General features: G+C 36.9%; 1 protein-coding gene across 1 annotated transcript in view; it reads left to right on the top strand.

Annotated features, from left to right (window-relative positions):
- The window catches only part of DCDC1 (doublecortin domain containing 1), a gene marked incomplete at its 3' end in the record, with an annotated part of 485,061 nt that overhangs the window by 231,416 nt on the left and 235,683 nt on the right, over window positions 1–17,962 (top strand). The window contains 1 exon segment of the mRNA XM_081241118.1: window positions 13,445–13,537. Within this exon segment, the coding sequence (XP_081097244.1) occupies window positions 13,445–13,537 (93 nt within the window).

Here is a 17,962-nt window from a genome sequence, read left to right as displayed (position 1 = left end):
CCAACCCTCTCCTTGCCTATAATACCAACTTTATTTAATTAAGAGCTAAGCGTTTGTTTAAAGATTTCAGATACCACCCCTCCCCGCCCCACCATGAGGACCATTTATTAAACAGACCATGTGTATTTTTCATTTGCCCAGCCTAATTATAAACCTTGAATCCTGGTCCGGTGCTTCTTCACAGTCCCTAGCTTGATTTTGAATAAATAGTAGGTTTTTAATAAACATTAAGGTGAAATAAGAGTATTATATTTATTTATTTATTTATTTATTTATTTATTTATTTTTTTTTTAAACATTATAGTATATTTTATTTTTTTCTTTGGCTGTGTTGGGTCTTTGTTGCTGCATGCAGGCTTTCTCTAGTTGAGTGGGGGGCTACTCTTCGTTGCGGTGTGCGGGCTTCTCCTTGCGGTGGCTTCTCTTGTTGTGGAGCATGGGCTCTAGGTGTGCGGGCTTCAGTAGTTGTGGTACGAGGGCTCAGTAGTTGTGGCTCACGGGCTCCAGAGCGCAGGCTCAGTAGTTGTGGCACACAGGCTTAGTTGCTCCGTGGCATGTGGGATCTTCCCGGACCAGGGCTCGAACCCGTGTCCCCTGCATTGGCAGGCGGATTCTTAACCACTGTGCTACCAGGGAAGCCCAAGAGTATTATATTTATATCATGAATTTTAGGTTTAGTTCAATTCTAAAGGATATTTAAATTAATTTTAAGTCAAAAATAGTTGATTTCTTTAACATTACAAGTGTTGAGCACATGAAATCATTTCTTAAAGAGATTAACACATGCGCACGCACACACAAACACACACATACTGCAAAAACCCCATGTCAGAGTTCCATGAATCACCTTTAATATTTTTTTTGGTTGATATGTCTTTTTTTTACACCTTTATTGGAGTATAATTGCTTTACAATGGTGTGTTAGTTTCTGCTTTATAACAAAGTGAATCAGTTATACATATACATATGTTCCCTTATCTCTTCCCACTTGTGTCTCCCTCCCTCCCACCCTCCCTATCCCACCCCTCTAGGTGGTCACAAAGCACTGAGCTGATTTCCCTGTGCTATGCATCTGCTTCCCACTAGCTATCTATTTTACGTTTGGTAGTGTATGTATGTCCATGCCACTCTCTCACTTTGTCACAGCTTAGCCTTCCCCCTCCCCATATCCTCAAGTCCATTCTCTAGTAGGTCTGTGTCTTTATTCCTGTCTTACCCCTAGGTACTTCTTGACATTTTTTTTTCTTAAATTCCATATATATGTGTTAGCATACGGTATTTGTCTTTCTCTTTCTGACTTACTTCACTCTGTATGACAGACTCCAGGTCCATCCACCTCATTACAAATAGCTCAATTTCGTTTCTTTTTATGGCTGAGTAATATTCCATTGTATATATGTACCACATCTTCTGTATCCATTCATCCGATGATGGACACTTAGGTTGTTTCCATCTTCTGGCTATTGTAAATAGAGCTGCAATGAACATTTTGGGACATGACTCTTTTTGAATTATGGTTTTCTCAGGGTATTTGCCCAGTAGTGGGATTGCTGGGTCATATGATAGTTCTATTTGTAGTTTTTTAAGGAACCTCCATACTGTTCTCCGTAGTGGCTGCACCAATTCACATTCCCAGCAGCAGTGCAAGAGTGTTCCCTTTTCTCCACACCCTCTCCAGCATTTATTGTTTCTAGATTTTTTGATGATGGCCATTCTGACTGGTGTGAGATGATATCTCATTGTAGTTTTGATTTGCATTTCTCTAATGATTAATGATGTTGAGCATTCTTTCATGTGTTTGTTGGCAGTCTGTATATCTTCTTTGGAGAAATGTCTATTTAGGTCTTCTGCCCATTTTTGGATTGGGTTGTTTGTTTTTTTGTTATTGAGCTGCATGAGCTGCTTATAAATTTTGGAGATTAATCCTTTGTCAGTTGCTTCATTTGCAAATATTTTCTCCCATTCTGAGGTTGTCTTTTGGTCTTGTTTATGGTTTCCTTTGCTGTACAAAAGCTTTGAAGTTTCATTAGGTCCAATTTGTTTATTTTTGTATTTATTTCCATTTCTCTAGGAGGTGGGTCAAAAAGGATCTTGCTGTGATTTATGTCATAAAGTGTTCTGCCTATGTTTTCCTCTAAGAGTTTGATAGTTTCTGGCCTTACATTTAGGTCATTAATCCATTTTGAGCATATTTTTGTGTATGGTGTTAGGGAGTGACCTAATCTCATACTTTTACATGTCCCTGTCCAGTTTTCCCAGCACCACTTATTGAAGAGGCTGTCCTTTCTCCACTGTACATTCCTGCCTCCTTTATCAAAGATAAGGTGACCATATGTGCGTGGGTTTATCTCTGGGCTTTCTATCCTGTTCCACTGATCTATATTTCTGTTTTTGTGCCAGTGCCATACTGTCTTGATTACTGTAGCGTTTTAGTATAGTCTGAAGTCAGGTAGCCTGATTCCTCCAGCTCCATTTTTCGTTCTCAAGAAAGCTTTGGCTATTCGGGGTCTTTTGTGTTTCCATACAAATTGTGAAATTTTTTGTTCTAGTTCTGTGAAAAATGCCAGTGGTAGTTTTTTTTTTTTTTTCTTTTTGTGGTATGCGGGCCTCTCACTGTTGTGGCCTCTCCCATTGCACAGCACAGGCTCCGGACGCGCAGGCCCAGCGGCCATGGCTCATGGGCCCAGCCGCTCCACGGCATGTGGGATCCTCCCGGATCAGGGCACGAACACGCGTCCCCTCCATCTGCAGGCGGACTCCCAACCACTGCACCACCAGGGAAGCCCTGCCAGTGGTAGTTTGATAGGGATTGCATTGAATCTGCAGATTGCTTTGTGTAGTAGGGTCATTTTCACTATGTTGATTCTTCCAATCGAAAAACATGGTATATCTCTCCAGCTATTTGTATCATCATTTATTTCTTTCATCAGTGTCTTATAATTTTCTGCATACAGGTTTTTGTCTCCTTAGGTAGGTTTATTCCTAGATATTTTATTCTTTTTGTTGCAATGGTAAATGGGAGTGTTTTCTTGATTTCACTTTCAGATTTTTCATCATTAATGTACAGGAATGCCAGAGATTTCTGTGCATTAATTTTGTATCCTGCTACTCTACCAGATTCATTGATTAGCTCTAGTAGTTTTCTGGTAGCATCTTTAGGATTCTCTGTGCATAGTATCATGTCATCTGCAAATAGTGACAGCTTTACTTCTTCTTTTCCGATTTGGATTCCTTTTTATTTCCTTTTCTTCTCTGATTGCTGTGGCTAAAACTTCAAAAACTATGTTGAATAATAGTGTTGAGAGTGGGCAACCTTGTCTTGTTCCTGATCTTAGTGGAAATGGTTTCAGTTTTTCGCCATTGAGGACGATGTTGGCTGTGGGTTTGTCATATATGGCCTTTATTATGTTGAGGAAAGTTCCCTCTATGCCTACTTTCTGGAGGGTTTTTATCATAAATGGGTGTTGAATTTTGTCGGAAACTTTCTCTGCATCTATTGAGATGACCATATGGTTTTTCTCCTTCAATATGTTAATATGGTGTATCACATTGATTGATTGTCTATAGTGACGAATCCTTGCATTCCTGGAATAAACCCCACTTGATCATGGTGTATGATCCTTTTAATGTGCTGTTGGATTCTGTTTGCTAGTATTTTGTTGAGGATATTTGCATCTATGTTCATCAGTGATATTGGCCTGTAGTTTTCTTTCTTTGTGACATCCTTGTCTGGTTTTGGTATCAGGGTGATGGTGGCCTTGTAGAATGAGTGTGGGAGTGTTCCTCCATCTGCTATATTTTGGAAAAGTTTGAGAAGGATAGGTGTTAGTTCTTTTCTAAATGTTTGATAGAATTCGCCTGTGAAGCCATCTGGTCCTGGGCTTTTGTTTGTTGGAAGATTTTAAATCACAGTTTCAATTTTAGTGCTTGTGATTGGTCTGTTCATATTTTCTATTTCTTCCTGATTCAGTCGTAGCAGGTTGTGCATTTCTAAGAATTTGTCCATTTCTCCCAGCTTGTCCATTTTATTGGCATAGAGTTGCTTGTAGTAATCTCTCATGATCTTTTGTATTTCTGCAGTGTCTGTTGTTACTTCTTTTTCATTTCTAATTCTATTGATTTGAATCTTCTCCCTTTTTTTCTTGATGAGTCTGGCTAATGGTTTATCACTTTTGTTTATCTTCTCAAAGAACCAGCTTTTAGTTTTATTGATCTTTGCTATCATTTCCTTCATTTCTTTTTCATTTATTTCTGATCTTTATGATTTCTTTCCTTCTGCTAACTTTGGGGTTTTTTTGTTCTTTCTCTAATTGCTTTAGTTGCAAGTTTAGGTTGTTTATTCGAGATGTATCCTGTTTCTTAAGGTAGGATTGTATTGCTATAAACTTCCCTCTTAGAACTGCTTTTGCTGCATCCCATAGGTTTTTGGTCGTCGTGTCTCCATTGTCATTTGTTTCTAGGTATTTTTTGATTTCTTCAGTGATCACTTCGTTATTAAGTAGTGTATTGTTTAGCCTCCATGTGTTTGTATTTTTTACAGATCTTTTCCTGTAATTGATATCTAGTCTCATAGCATTGTGGTCAGAAAAGATACTTGATATAATTTCAATTTTCTTAAGTTTACCAAGGCTTGATTTGTGACCCAAAATATGATCTATTCTGGAGAATGTTCCATGAGCACTTGAGAAAAATGTGTATTCTCTTCTTTTTGGGTGGAATGTCCTATAAATATCAATTAAGTCCATCTTGTTTAATGTATCATTTAAAGCTTGTGTTTCCTTATTTATTTTCATTTTGGATGGTCTGTCCATTGGTGAAAGTGGGGTGTTAAAATCCCCTACTATGAATGTGTTACTGTCGATTTCCCCTTTTATGGCTGTTAGTATTTGCCTTATGTATTGAGGTGCTCCTATGTTAGGTGCATAAATATTTACAATTGTTATATCTTCTTCTTGGATCGATCCCTTGATCATTATGTAGTGTCCTTCTTTGTCTCGTCTAATAGTTTTTATTTTAAAGTGTATTTTGTCTGATACGAGAATTGCTACTCCAGCTTTGTTTTGGTTTCCATTTGCATGGAATATCTTTTTCCATCCCCTCACTTTCAGTCTGTATGTGTCTCTAGGTCTGAAGTGCATCTCTTGTAGACAGCATATATATGGGTCTTGTTTTTGTATCCATTCAGCCAGTCTGTGTCATTTGGTGGGAGCATTTAATCCATTTACAGTTAAGGTAATTATCGATATGTATATTCCTATTCCCATTTTCTTAATTGTTTTGGGTTTGTTTTTATAGGTCTTTCCCTTCTCTTGTGTTTCTTGCCTAGAGAAGATCCTTTAGCATTTGTTGTAAAGGTGGTTTGGTGATGCTGAACTCTCTCAGCTTTTGCTTGTCTGTAAAAGTTTTAATTTCTCCATCAAATCTGAATGAGATCCTTGCTGGTTAGAGTAATCTTGGTTGTAGGTTTTTCTCCTTCATCACTTAAAATATGTCCTGCCAGTCCCTTTTGGCTTGCAGAGTTTCTGCAGAAAGATCAGCTCTTAACCTTATGGGGATTCCCTTGTGTGTTATTTGTTGTTTTTCCCTTGCTGCTTTTAAAATGTTTTCTTTGTATTTAATTTTTGACAGTTTGATTAATATGTGCCTTGGCATGTTTCTCCTTGGATTTATCCTGTATGGGACTCTCTGTGCTTCCTGGACTTGATTAACTATTTCCTTTCCCATATGAGGGAAGTTTTCAACTATAATCTCTTCAAATATTTTCTCAGTCCCTTTCTTTTCCTCTTCTTCTTCTGGAACCCCTATAATTCGAATGTTGGTGCCTTTAATGTTGTCCCAGAGGTCTCTGAAACTGTCCTCAGTTCTTTTCATTCTATTTTCTTTATTCTGCTCTGCAGTAGTTATCTTCTGGTCACTTTTCCATTCTTTTGCCTCAGTTATTCTGCTATTGATCCCTTCTAGAGTATTTTTGATTTCATTTATTGTTTTGTTCACTGTTGCTTGTTTCATCTTTGGTTCTTCTAGGTCCTTGTTAAATGTTTCTTGCATTTTCTCTATTCTATTTCCAAGATTTTGGGTCATCTTCACTATCATTATTCTGAATTCTTTTTCAGGTAGACTGCCTATTTCCTCTTCATTTGTTCGGTCTGGCGGGTTTTTATCTTGCTCCTTCATCTGCTGTGTGTTTTTCTGTCTTCTCATTTTGCTTCTCTTACTGTGTTTGGGGTCTCCTTTTTGCAGGCTTCAGGTTCATAGTTCCCGTTGTTTTTGGTGTCTGTCCCCAATGGCTAATGTTTGTTTAGTGGATTGTGTAGGCTTCCTGGTGGAGGGGACTAGTGCCTGTGTTCTGGTGGATGAGGCTGGATCTTGTCTTTCTGGTGGGCAGGTCCACGTCTGGTGTGTTTTGGGGTGTCTGTGGAGTTATTAGGATTTTAGGCAGCTCTCTGCTAATGGGTGTGGTTGTGTTCCTGTCTTTCTAGTTGTTTGGCATAGGGTGTCCAGCACTGTAGCTTGCTGGTCATTGAGTGAAGCTGGGTGTTGGTGTTGAGATGGAGATCTCTGGGAGATTTTTGCCGTTTGATATTACGTGGAGCTGGGAGGTCCCTTGTGGACCAGTGTCCTGAAATTGGCTCTCCCACCTCAGAGGCACAGCACTGACTCCTGGCTGCAGCACCAAGATCCTTTCATCCACACAGCTCAGAATAAAAGGGAGAAAAAGTAGAAAGAAAGAAAGAAAGAAAGAAAGAAAGAAAGAAAGAAAGAAAGAAAGAAAGAAAGAAAGAAAGAAGATAAAGTAAAATAAAGTATGGTAAAATAAAATAAAGTTATTAAAATTAAAAAAATTATTAAAAATAATTTTTAAAGTAAAAAAAAAACCAACCCTAAAAACCAAAAACGGACGGATAGAACCCTAGGACAAATGGTGAAAGCAAAGCTATACAGACTAAATCTCACACAGAAGCATACACATACACACTCACAAAAAGAGGAAAAGGGGAAAAAATAGTAAATCTTGCTCTCAAAGTCCACCTCCTCAATTTGGGATGATTCGTTGTGTATTCAGGTATTCCACAGATGCACAGTACATCAAGTTGATTGTGGAGATTTAATCCGCTGCTCCTGAGGCTGCTGGGAGAGATTTCCCTTTCTCTTCTTTGTTCGCACAGCTCCCGGGGTTCAGCTTTGGATTTGGCTCTGCCTCTGCGTGAACGTCACCGGAGGGGATCTCTTCTTCACTCACACAGGACGGGGTTAAAGGAGCAGCTGCTTCGGGGACTCTGGCTCACTCAGGCCAGTGGGAGGGAGGGGTACAGACTGCAGGGTGAGCCTGCGCGGCAGAGGCCGGCGTGACGTTGCACCGGTCTGAGGCGCACTGGGCGCTCTCCCGGGGAAGTTGTTCCTGGATCCCGCGACCCTGGCAGTGGCGGGCTGCACAGGCTCCCCGGAAGGGAGGTGTGGAGAGTGACTTGTGCTCGCACAGAGGCTTCTTGGCGGTGGCAGCAGCAGCCTTAGCGCCTCATGCTCGTCTCTGGGGTCCGCGCTTTCAGCCGCGGCTCGCGCCCGTCTCTGGGGCTCCTTTAGGCAGCGCTCTTAATCCCCTCTCCTCGCGCACCAGGAAACAAAGAGGTAAGAAAAAGTCTCTTGCCTCTTCGGCAGCTCCAGACTTTTTCCCGGACTCCCTCCCGGCTAGCCGTGGTGCACTAACCCCTTCATGCTGTGTTCACGCCGCCAGTCCTCTCCCTGCGCTCCGACTGGAAGCCGGAGCCTCCGCTCCCAGCCCCACCCATCCCGGCGGGTGAGCAGACAAGCCTCTCGGGTTGGTGAGTGCTGGTCGGCACGATCATCTGTGCTGGAATCTCTCCGCTTTGCCCTCCGCTCCTCTGTTGCTGTGCTCTCCTCCGCGGCTCCGAAGCTTCCCCCCTCCGCCACCCGCAGTCTCCCGCCCGCGAAGGGGCTTCCTAGTGTGTGGAAACCTTTCCTCCTTCAGGGCTCCCACCCACTGGTGCAGGTCCCGTCCCTATTCTTTTGTCTCTGTTTATTCTTTTTTCTTTTGCCCTACCCAGGTACGTGGGGAGTTTCTTGCCTTTTGGGAGGTCTGAGGTCTTCTGCCAGCGTTCAGTAGGTGTTCTGTAGGAGTTGTTCCACGTGTAGATGTATTTCTGATGTATCTGTGTGGAGGAAGGTGATCTCCGCATCTTACTCTTCCGCCATCTTCCCTCTCCCACCTTTAATATTTATGGCAGGAACAGATAGCATTGATTTGACATGTTGACCTGTTTATCAATTTGATTTTGTACATTTGAACTTTTCAAACCATTGCCTATAGTTTGGTTTCATCTTTGTTGACAGGTAGGGAACCAAAAATAGCAGCCTGATCCAATTTAAAATGATACATACTCATTATCGTTTAATTCCTTTACCAATTTTTGTGTGTGTGGCCACTCTTTAACAATTCCATTAATGCATTTCCACGCACAAATTATTTAGGTTGACAAAATTCAGAGTTTTTTTCTGGACATCCGTGATACCAAGTAGTGGCTTCCCCCGCACTCCTAGCAGCCACCTCCTGTTCCCATACATAAATGGCAGCCAGCAATGGCTGGAAACAAAGGACTCTCTCCCAGTCTCTGAATACAGTGACATTCATTCTGAGAGAAGCAGGGGCAGCTTTTTGAAAGCCGACTTCTTCAGCTCGACAATAACACACAATGAGTTATTGACTTGTTTATGTACGGAGCTCTTTTCAGTAACTAACTCTGACTCCCACAGTCTGGACAAATGATTGATTTCGTGGTTAGAAAAAGAGAAAGCTCTCGCGCTAAACTCTGTAGTGCAAACTACTTCTTCCCCATTTGTTCCCTAACTGAATAGGACCTTATTAAAATGCACTTTCCAAAAAAATACCTGCAGCTGGTCTTTATAACCATGTTTTGTATATATAAATAAGTAATTTGTCCCAGTCTTTTGTATATTAACAGACCATTGGGAAACTTGTCAATATATATGAAGGCTGATTGTCCTGTTGTTTATGCTAAACTGTATTGCCTGTATTGATCTGCATGTAAAATATGGATCAAGTAATTTATTAATAGATCAATATTTACTGGTCAAAAAGATTTTTGATAGAAAGATAGATTCCGTTTTCTTCTTGGGTTATGTTGCTTTATTAAGAACATTATACACAACACATATCATATGCTTCACATTTAAATCTTTAGCTGCTCTTCTGGAGCATACAGAGAAAACTGCATGCAGAACTACAGTTCAGAGAACAGACAGTTTGGTTAGACTAATAGACTCTTCCCTCTTTGGCTGGTACCTATCTGGAATGTCAATATGAATTAGATAGAACATACCAGTGTTTGATTACTGTAGCTTTTCTAAAAATATTAATAACTAGACTCTAGTGTTTACTTTAGAGTTATTTTCTCCTATAAAATAGATTTTATTTTATCTTAATATCATGTTAAAATTTTTACACAATTAGTCTTTATGATTTTCATAAATATGCCTTAAAATATTTTGGGGGGGAGTTAAAAAAATGGACAGAAAAGCCATATAATGTTAATGATACCATAAAATGAGTTTATTGCTGTTCTGTCTGTATTTCTCCAGCAGGAGGTTTTGAGTGTGTTTTCCTCTCTAGGATGTCCATAGTAGAGCTTTCCTGAGCCAGCAAATGTTTGAAGAATTCCTCAAAATTAAGAATACTTTCTATTATAGTCACAATGGGCCATATGTTTTGTATAAAACTATATATACATTACTAATCTATGACCCTTTAGGGCTTTAGAGAAAGTATAATGTCTGCTACGTTAGCATTAATAGTTTTATGTAAAATATAGTCTAAAAGGTAACAACCACTAGAAATCATTTCATTGGAATCTGTTGTTTCAGGTATACTTTTGTGGATTTCTTTTCTTAATTCCTAAACAAATTGTTTGAGGTGAATTTACTCCCTTTTAATCTTGTTTCTCTAACCAGACCATTGTCTTGAATCATTTTGTTCACTTTTCTTTGACAGAGCCATTGTGTTCCTTGTTTCTTCCATATCTGCTACTGTCTTTGAGTAGTCTCTTGTCTGTTTTTTCTGGTTACCATTAATATTGAATGAGCCAACTTTAACCTAATTTAGGATAGCCAGTGTTTGTTACTTACATATTTTAAAAATCTTAGCAGCAAGCTCTGGCAAAAATGGTGAATTAAACCTTCCTAATTAGCTTGGTAAGTTTTGATGTATATCACAAATATTTGGGGGTGTTTTCTCACATTTAAAAAGGGCATGATGTAGTTTAAAAAAAGCGACTTGATTTTCCACTCCCCTGTTTGGTAGAGATTTGGCTTTTCATAGTTGTATACAAATTTTAGCCATCTTTCTGTTTTTTCATTGAGGTATGAGAAATATCACTGCAATGTCTAGTTAACATTCCTCACTATACATAGTTACAGATTTTTTTCCTTGTGATGAGAACTTTTAAGATCTACTCTCTTAGCAAGTTTCATATATGCAATACACTATTATTAACTATAGTCACTATGCTGTACGTTACATCCCCATGACTTACTTATTTTATAACTGAAAGTTTGTACCTTTTGACTTCCTTCATCCATTTTGCCCACCTTTCAACCCCCATTCCACCTCTGGCAACCACCAGTGTTCTCTGTATCTATGAGCTTTTTTTCTTTTTTAAGATTCCATATGTAAGTGAGATCATATGCTATTTATCTTTCTCCATCTGACTTTTTTCACTTAGTATAATGCCCTCAAGTTTCATCCTTCCTGTTTGTTTTGATTTTTAATTTGAAGTGTCTACCTCTTTATACATGAAAATTAGCCTCAGAAATTTCAAGCCCATTGACAAAAAATTATTTCATATATTTTAAGTAAGAACAGCAAATCAAAAGTATTTAGTTTTGTCTTAATGAAGAAACAGGATGTTCTCCTCCAAAGTGACAGGAGAGAAGAATCTTACTGTTGTTATTGTGTCTGGAATTTGAAGGAGAGATGCTGTTTGCACTGCATATTATTAATACCTCAAAGTGAAAATGCATTCTCTTAATTTGACTTTTTACTTTCAATAATTTCCTCTAAATGATTGTATTAAGATATCTCTCTTTTTGAATGTCTGGGCTGTTTTCAGAAAAGGCCCCATGTATGTAACCTTATGTTTTGTTGACAATTTATTTCTCAATATCTTACTGGGTTCTCTATTTGGTACTATGCATATGATGCTTTTCAGTAATGTTGATATGTTTTTCCCTCAGCTTACGTAGATTAGGATAGTGCTAGAAGTTGAGTGTTAGAATGAGGTGATTTTTCCAACTGTAGTGGTTTTATAGGTAAAGAATTCCTACCTTTTAAAGAGTTACTTGGAAGCAGTTCTACATGTCATGGTCTTGGGAGACCACATTGAATCGGACCTACTGCAGTGGCACCAAAGAGTTTTATAGCTCTGTTTTTGTTTTGTTTTGCTTCCCTTAAAAAAAAGGTCTGCTCTGAATGTTTTTGCATTTGGAAATTAACTTTATGAAGAAAAGATGACCTTGGTGAATATTCCCCAGTCACTCTCCTTCACATATCCTCCCTGATAAATGAGACGCCCCTGGTAAAGAAATAATCATAGAGACTTGACACAAGTACGTTTTGCCACAGTTTACACATAGGCTTCCTTGTGTGGAAGTTGAGTTTGATATTTGACTTTTTATAATATTACGTTTTCTGTATTACTTTAGCACAGGAAAAAATATTCCTTGGGGAGATTGATTCTAAGTAGCTTCACATGATGATTTTTCCGTTTTTATTGAGATATAATTAGCATATGGCCCAGTGTAAGTTTAAGGTGAATAGCATAATGACTTGACTTTTATATATTGTGAAATGATTACCACAGTAAGCTTAGTTAACATCCACCATTTCATATGGTTTTAAAAAATGGTTTTTTTTGTTGTGAACTCTTAGGATCTGCTGTCTTAACAAACTTTCAAATATACCATATAACATTATAACTGTAGTCATCATGTATATCATATATTGTTTTTTTTTTTTTTTAAACTTGTTTTCAGTGGTTCTCAGTCTAGGACAGGCAAACATTTGCAAACATTTCCTGCTGTCCAAATTCAGTCTGCCTCTTGTTTGTTTTTTAAGTTCTCTTGGAACATAGCCACACTCATTTGTTTATGTATTTTCTATTTCGTGCTACAGGGGCAGAGTTGAGTAATTGCAGAAGAGACTTGTCTGTCCCCCTTTCCCCCAAGCCTGAATATTTACTATCTGGTTCTTATAGAAATGTTTGTCAACTCCTTATCTAAGTTGATCATCAGGATCACCTAAGGATTCCTTAGACTTTTCTCCTCTACCAAAACAGAATCTCTGATAAACTGAGCTGTGTCACATATGAGTAGATGAAGACTTCACAGGTTTGATACTATTCAAGAATAGGTAGATTGAGGAGGTTATATTGTTGACCCCCACTCCCATTCTATCTCAAGTATAGGAGTGGGTCTTCAGGCAGGGTATAGATTAAAGATTCATGTTAACTCAAACATGATTTGCCAGGCATACAATTGAGAAAGCCTATTTAAAATAACAACAGCATTAACAAAAGAAAAGAAACATGGTCATTATTCATTCTTAATCTTCAATAAGGAGATACTACATGGCACGTCCATTGCTTAAGAATTGTTAAATATTCCAATTCAGAAGGTTCTGTATCAGGCTGTTATTTTCTTTCTTCCTATTAATACCAATCTGCTGAGTGAATATTACTGTGTAAGTTTAGCTTTTTCCTTTTCTCAAAAATAGCATTTTGTTTTGGTGGGGATTGTTTATAAAGAAATATAGAATGAACCACATTCACCTTTTTATAACATGGGTTTACAGCAGTAGTAGACCTCTATCTGGCTCTGTTCATGGAGCAGATTGGAAGTAACCATTCAGGTATTTAAGGTAAAACTTAGTCTTTGTCGTGAAATATTGTAAATCATTTTGAACCATTCGAGAGTGAATTGACATTTGATTTTGGTTTATTTCTTTGAATTCTTATCCTGACATAACAGCAGCCAATTTATTCCCTACTGGCAATGAAAGATTTGAATAGGAATCTCAGCCTAATTTTAAAAAATTTTGCTATGTTAATTTTGACAAAATGCTTTTAAAAGGTACTCATCAGTGTCAAATGTCTGCAATTAAGGACCCCTTCCCAAATCATATTTTAGTAAGCTTAAAAACAATAAAAGTGGAAGTGAAAAATAGTGTTAAATGTTTTAAATATAAAAACATTTTGACTTATTTAATCTAAATGGAATTCATTTTCACATATGTATGGGCCAAATTAATTTGAAATCACCTTCCATGGTTATGCTAAATTAGTTGTTTGAATAAACATTGCTATTAGGTGTCAATAGGTGCCTATTTTCATGTCATTTACTTATTTATTTTTTCTAGTTGAACCTGGCTGTGGATGAACAGAAAGGGAAAATTACCGAAAAAGTCATTCTTTCAATGACAGCAAAGGAACAGCATAAGGCACAAGAAGAAGTAAGGAACTTACTTTTTAAATTGTATTGTAAAACTACAATAAATACTAATTTTAAAATTAAGGCAGATTTTACTTTGATTTGGTAGTGAACCAACTTTGGTTATCTGATAACAACATAATGAAAAAAACTGGTCAAAACTGGAAATCATTGTATTGATATAGGCAGCTTGAAAAATAGTTATATGCTTGAAAGAATAAATCATATTATAATTTTCTGAAAACTACTTATGAATACTTTCTCATAAATTTCCTAAATTAGGAAATTTTTACATGCAACTGGAATCTAGAAATTATGGACTATGCTAACATAGGAAAAACATTAAAATTTTATTGAACTTTGAACAAATAATAAAATCTTATTTTTATTTTCTGACTTTCTAGGAATAGAATTATCTTTCTGAATTTTAGAAATGCTAGCAATGTTATCTCTTATCAAGGAAAAACTGTAGTTTATAAATGTCAAGCCTAAGTGAGCTAATCATAAGATTCTGTAGGCAATATTGTAAAGAAGAACTATTAAAGCAAGGCTTCTTCTCTCCAAAGCTCATGCTGTGAAGTTGACAGCATATTCCATAAATGAAATAATAATACAAAATTGGTGTTAGACAAAAGGGAAAAATGATTTTCATGTAGTTTCCTGGAATGCAAAAGCATTTAATCTTTCTGAGGAAAGATCATGAATTTGCTCATTTCCATGTACTACTGTCAGTAAATAAAATCTATAAGCTACTTCAAAAAATAAGATAGCATGAATATTTAAAAATTAAACTTCCATGTAATTCTCTTTTGACATTTTGGCAAAGAAATCTATCCAAGCTTTAGGGTTTTAATATTTTCTTATCATGGTAATTGCATCTCCTTTGCTAACTATGTATTTTACAATAGATGAACAAGTATAATGCATCAAATTTTCCTGAGTGAATTAAATTCTTTAAGTTAGAGACTACCTTAATATTTGGGGCTATATATGTGCAGTATTAAAGATTATATTATAAACATTAATTGGTAATCTCAGTAGGAAATATTTCATAAGAAAAATTCAACTTGATTTTTCTAAGATAAAACAAATAACAATTGTATACTTTTAAATTATAGTTCTGACCCATTCCACTTAATATTAACAAGTTAAAAACTAGGTTGTTAGTTCTAGATTTAAAAAATATTGTCCTCTATCCAATTGAAAAATGTTGTTTATCACAGTTTATTACATTTTCACAGTAAGTATAAAATGAATCTATCATATACCTTGATATCGTCAACTTTAAGAAATGCAAATAAAAGTCTCTAGTTGAATTAGTATAATTAAAATTGTATCTATAATAACAAATTATTATTAGAGAATAAATAGAAATAATCTAAAAGAATGAATAGATTAACTATTTTCTGCATTTTAAATATTGTAATTATTTTGCTTGTTGATATTTCATGCAAAACTATAATTTCAATGGAACTGGAAACTTGAAGTGGCCCAGGAAAATGATCATTATGCTAAAAATATCATTTTTAATGCCACCTTGTTACCAAAGCTGGAAATGAAAATTATTTTTTCTGGAAAATCCAACAGTATTAATGCTTATTTGGTACTTCTTTATTATCATCTAAATGTTTATTTAGTACCTATATACATCACTTTTTCTCCTCCTAAGGGCCTTATTTGGTCACATATTTGCTTGATCAGCTATGACTCCAAATGCCTTTTGTTTGCTTCAAAAATCACACAGTGAAGGGAATATTTATTGTGTGTGTGGGTATGAATGCGTGTGTGTAAGAACCTCTAAATATATTCCATACACTATGAGAATAATTTTTATATCATTAATTTGAAAGTGATTTATTAATTTTGATGTTTAAGTCAGTGACATCAAGTTTTGTGCCTAATTCATATACAGAGATGTGAAATCATGATGGTAAAGAAATGAAAAATGTGGGGATGGGGAGATTACTCCAACATTTAATTTTGCCCACAGTTTTTTTTACAAAAACTATATTTCTAGATGTATTTCAAAACCTTAAGTAAACATTGTGAAATATGAGATTTAGATTTAGGTATCTGCTGTCTGTATTTTTATCTTAAAATCTTATTTTATTTCATGTAATTTTTCCACATGAAAACTGGGAATAATAATAACGTATGCATCACGAGACTACTTCAATGTGATGGTATATGTTGAACTGTATCAAGCTTTTTAGAAATGGTCTACTGGAAATCTGTGTGTAATTTTTTTGTCAGTTTAAAAGTGTGTTATTCCAAAAAAAAAAAAAAGTGTGTTATTCCAGATTCTCTGAAAAGTTGACACCAGGATGGAATTTTTTGAAATGTGTATGGATTTTAATAGAAGAAATGCCGTGAGAGAAAATAGGGAGAGCTCTAGGTAAAGCTGGGAGACCTGTCAGACTGAAATGCAGGCTTGAACATGAGTGAAGGAAAGAGGAAGGGAAGACTGGGTGGAAGTATCCTAGACTGTTGTGCAGTCTAAGGAGGGTTTGGCAAAGCTGCTGATGTATCCTTGGGTCAAAGTTGTCCATCAGAGGAGTCTTGTGACTCCCTGGGTTGGACCTGCTTTAGTATCCTTGGCCATTGGTGCCAACCTGGTGATGGGTGTAAGAGCATAATAGCTTGGACCCTTGGTCAGTTATGCTCCTGTAGCCAGAGGTCTGTGAAGTGCATTCTTACTGCTTCCTCCAAAAGTATACTTGACATCATCCTGATTGCCATCATCATACCCCTCTTGCCAGATGAGTTATAAAGATGTTTTTAAATGTCTCTATTTTCAATCACCCCTTCCCCCATGAGTTGATGGGGATGTTGGACTCAAATAGGCCTAAAGGCAGCACATAAGTGACCCCTGGCTGGAAACAATATAGATCTCCTTCCAAAATAATTTCCATCTCAGAAGGGGTCTGGAAATCTATTAGAAAGTTGGGAGTAGTGGAAGTGATTGGAATACGAGACGGTACACACTTCAGTTTTCCTTGTGGTTACACTGCAGCTCATCCTTAATTTTAAGATGAAGAGATACTTAATTTTGCTCACAGATTCCTATGTCTTTTCTAGCCTTCATTTGTCAAGTCTGATTATGTTCACTTCTTAACCTGAAAAACATTGTACCCTTGGGCCTGAACCAAGTAAGAGACTTTAGGGAGTTTAAAACACCCATTTTTATCTCCCTGTCCCCTTTCTGGTTCTTCTTAACTATGCTGTAAATTAGAAAGTGTCTTGGTCTTAAGTTTAAGCACTGACCTGGCTTTGAGACTATCCCATATGCTGCATGCCAAGATAATGTTCCTAGCATGGAGGCTGCCACCCTTTGTGCTGATTTCAAGTGACAATTCAGTATAAAGTGCTCTGGAGTCTCCTCATTAACATATATGGACTCTAGGCCACATAGCATTCAGGCCAACAGCTGAACTCATCACTAGAAAAACCAGGAGCTCCTCAAAAAGTCATTCATAATAGTTAAAGTACAGTATTCACCATGTATGGTTCAGAGTGTACAACTTTGATAGGTATACATTTTAGAATGATTATAAACAGAATAATATTTTGTGTTTACTCTAAATCATCTTGAGAATTCAATTGAATTCAAGGGTTGCATGAATGACCAAAATGCCCTACATCTTATGCAAAAGCCTATGTATATGTTTATAGACAGGTGTGCATTTGCATTCTTTCAGAAGTTTGGTTTTTTTCCTCACCAGAATTCTCTTTTTTTTTTTTTTTTGCTACCTTCTGCTCATTTGTCACTCTCCCAAATTCTGTACAAGTGTCACTTCCGTGCTGCATTTCTACAGAGAATGAAGAGTAGAATGTGTAGGCTTTCTGCTGCACAATGAGATGGTGCATTTTTTCAACATATGCATACGTAAGCCTTCTTTTGTGAATGGGACTGATAGGGTCAGATAATGTTTAAAGGGAAAGGCTTTATGTCTCTCAGGCCTCTATGTTTCCACATGGATGCTCCCACACACACATAGATTGAATTATGAACAGACCCATTAATGCTGGGATCACAAAAGGTCAAGTTTTGTCTTCTTTTGCCCCCATTCACATTGCCTTTGTAGAGAGGGAAAAAAAAGGATTTGCAGGAAAAAAAGATTCATGATGAAGAATTTTAAAGAACATTTTCCCCCCCTTTAGCAGCATCTGTGATTTGAAAAAAAAATCGTATCATGTAATATAATTCAGGAGTATTGTTTTACCTATCCGATTTTGGTTTGAGTTCTTTCATGCATAGCATTATCTTTCAGGGTAACACATAAAATGTAGCACTTTGAGAATAAAAGACCTTATGACTTTTTTCCCCAATTTTAAAAAGCATTTTTTTTCATTGAAGTATAGTTGATTTACAATGTTGTGTTAATTTCAGGTGTACAACAAAGTGATTCAGTCATATACATATATTCTTTTTCATATTCTTTTCCCT

Source organism: Mesoplodon bidens, assembly GCF_964165515.1.
Source record: "Mesoplodon bidens genome assembly, chromosome: 7".
Taxonomy (NCBI): domain Eukaryota; kingdom Metazoa; phylum Chordata; class Mammalia; order Artiodactyla; family Ziphiidae; genus Mesoplodon; species Mesoplodon bidens.
This window is presented reverse-complemented; position numbering and strand designations above follow the sequence as displayed.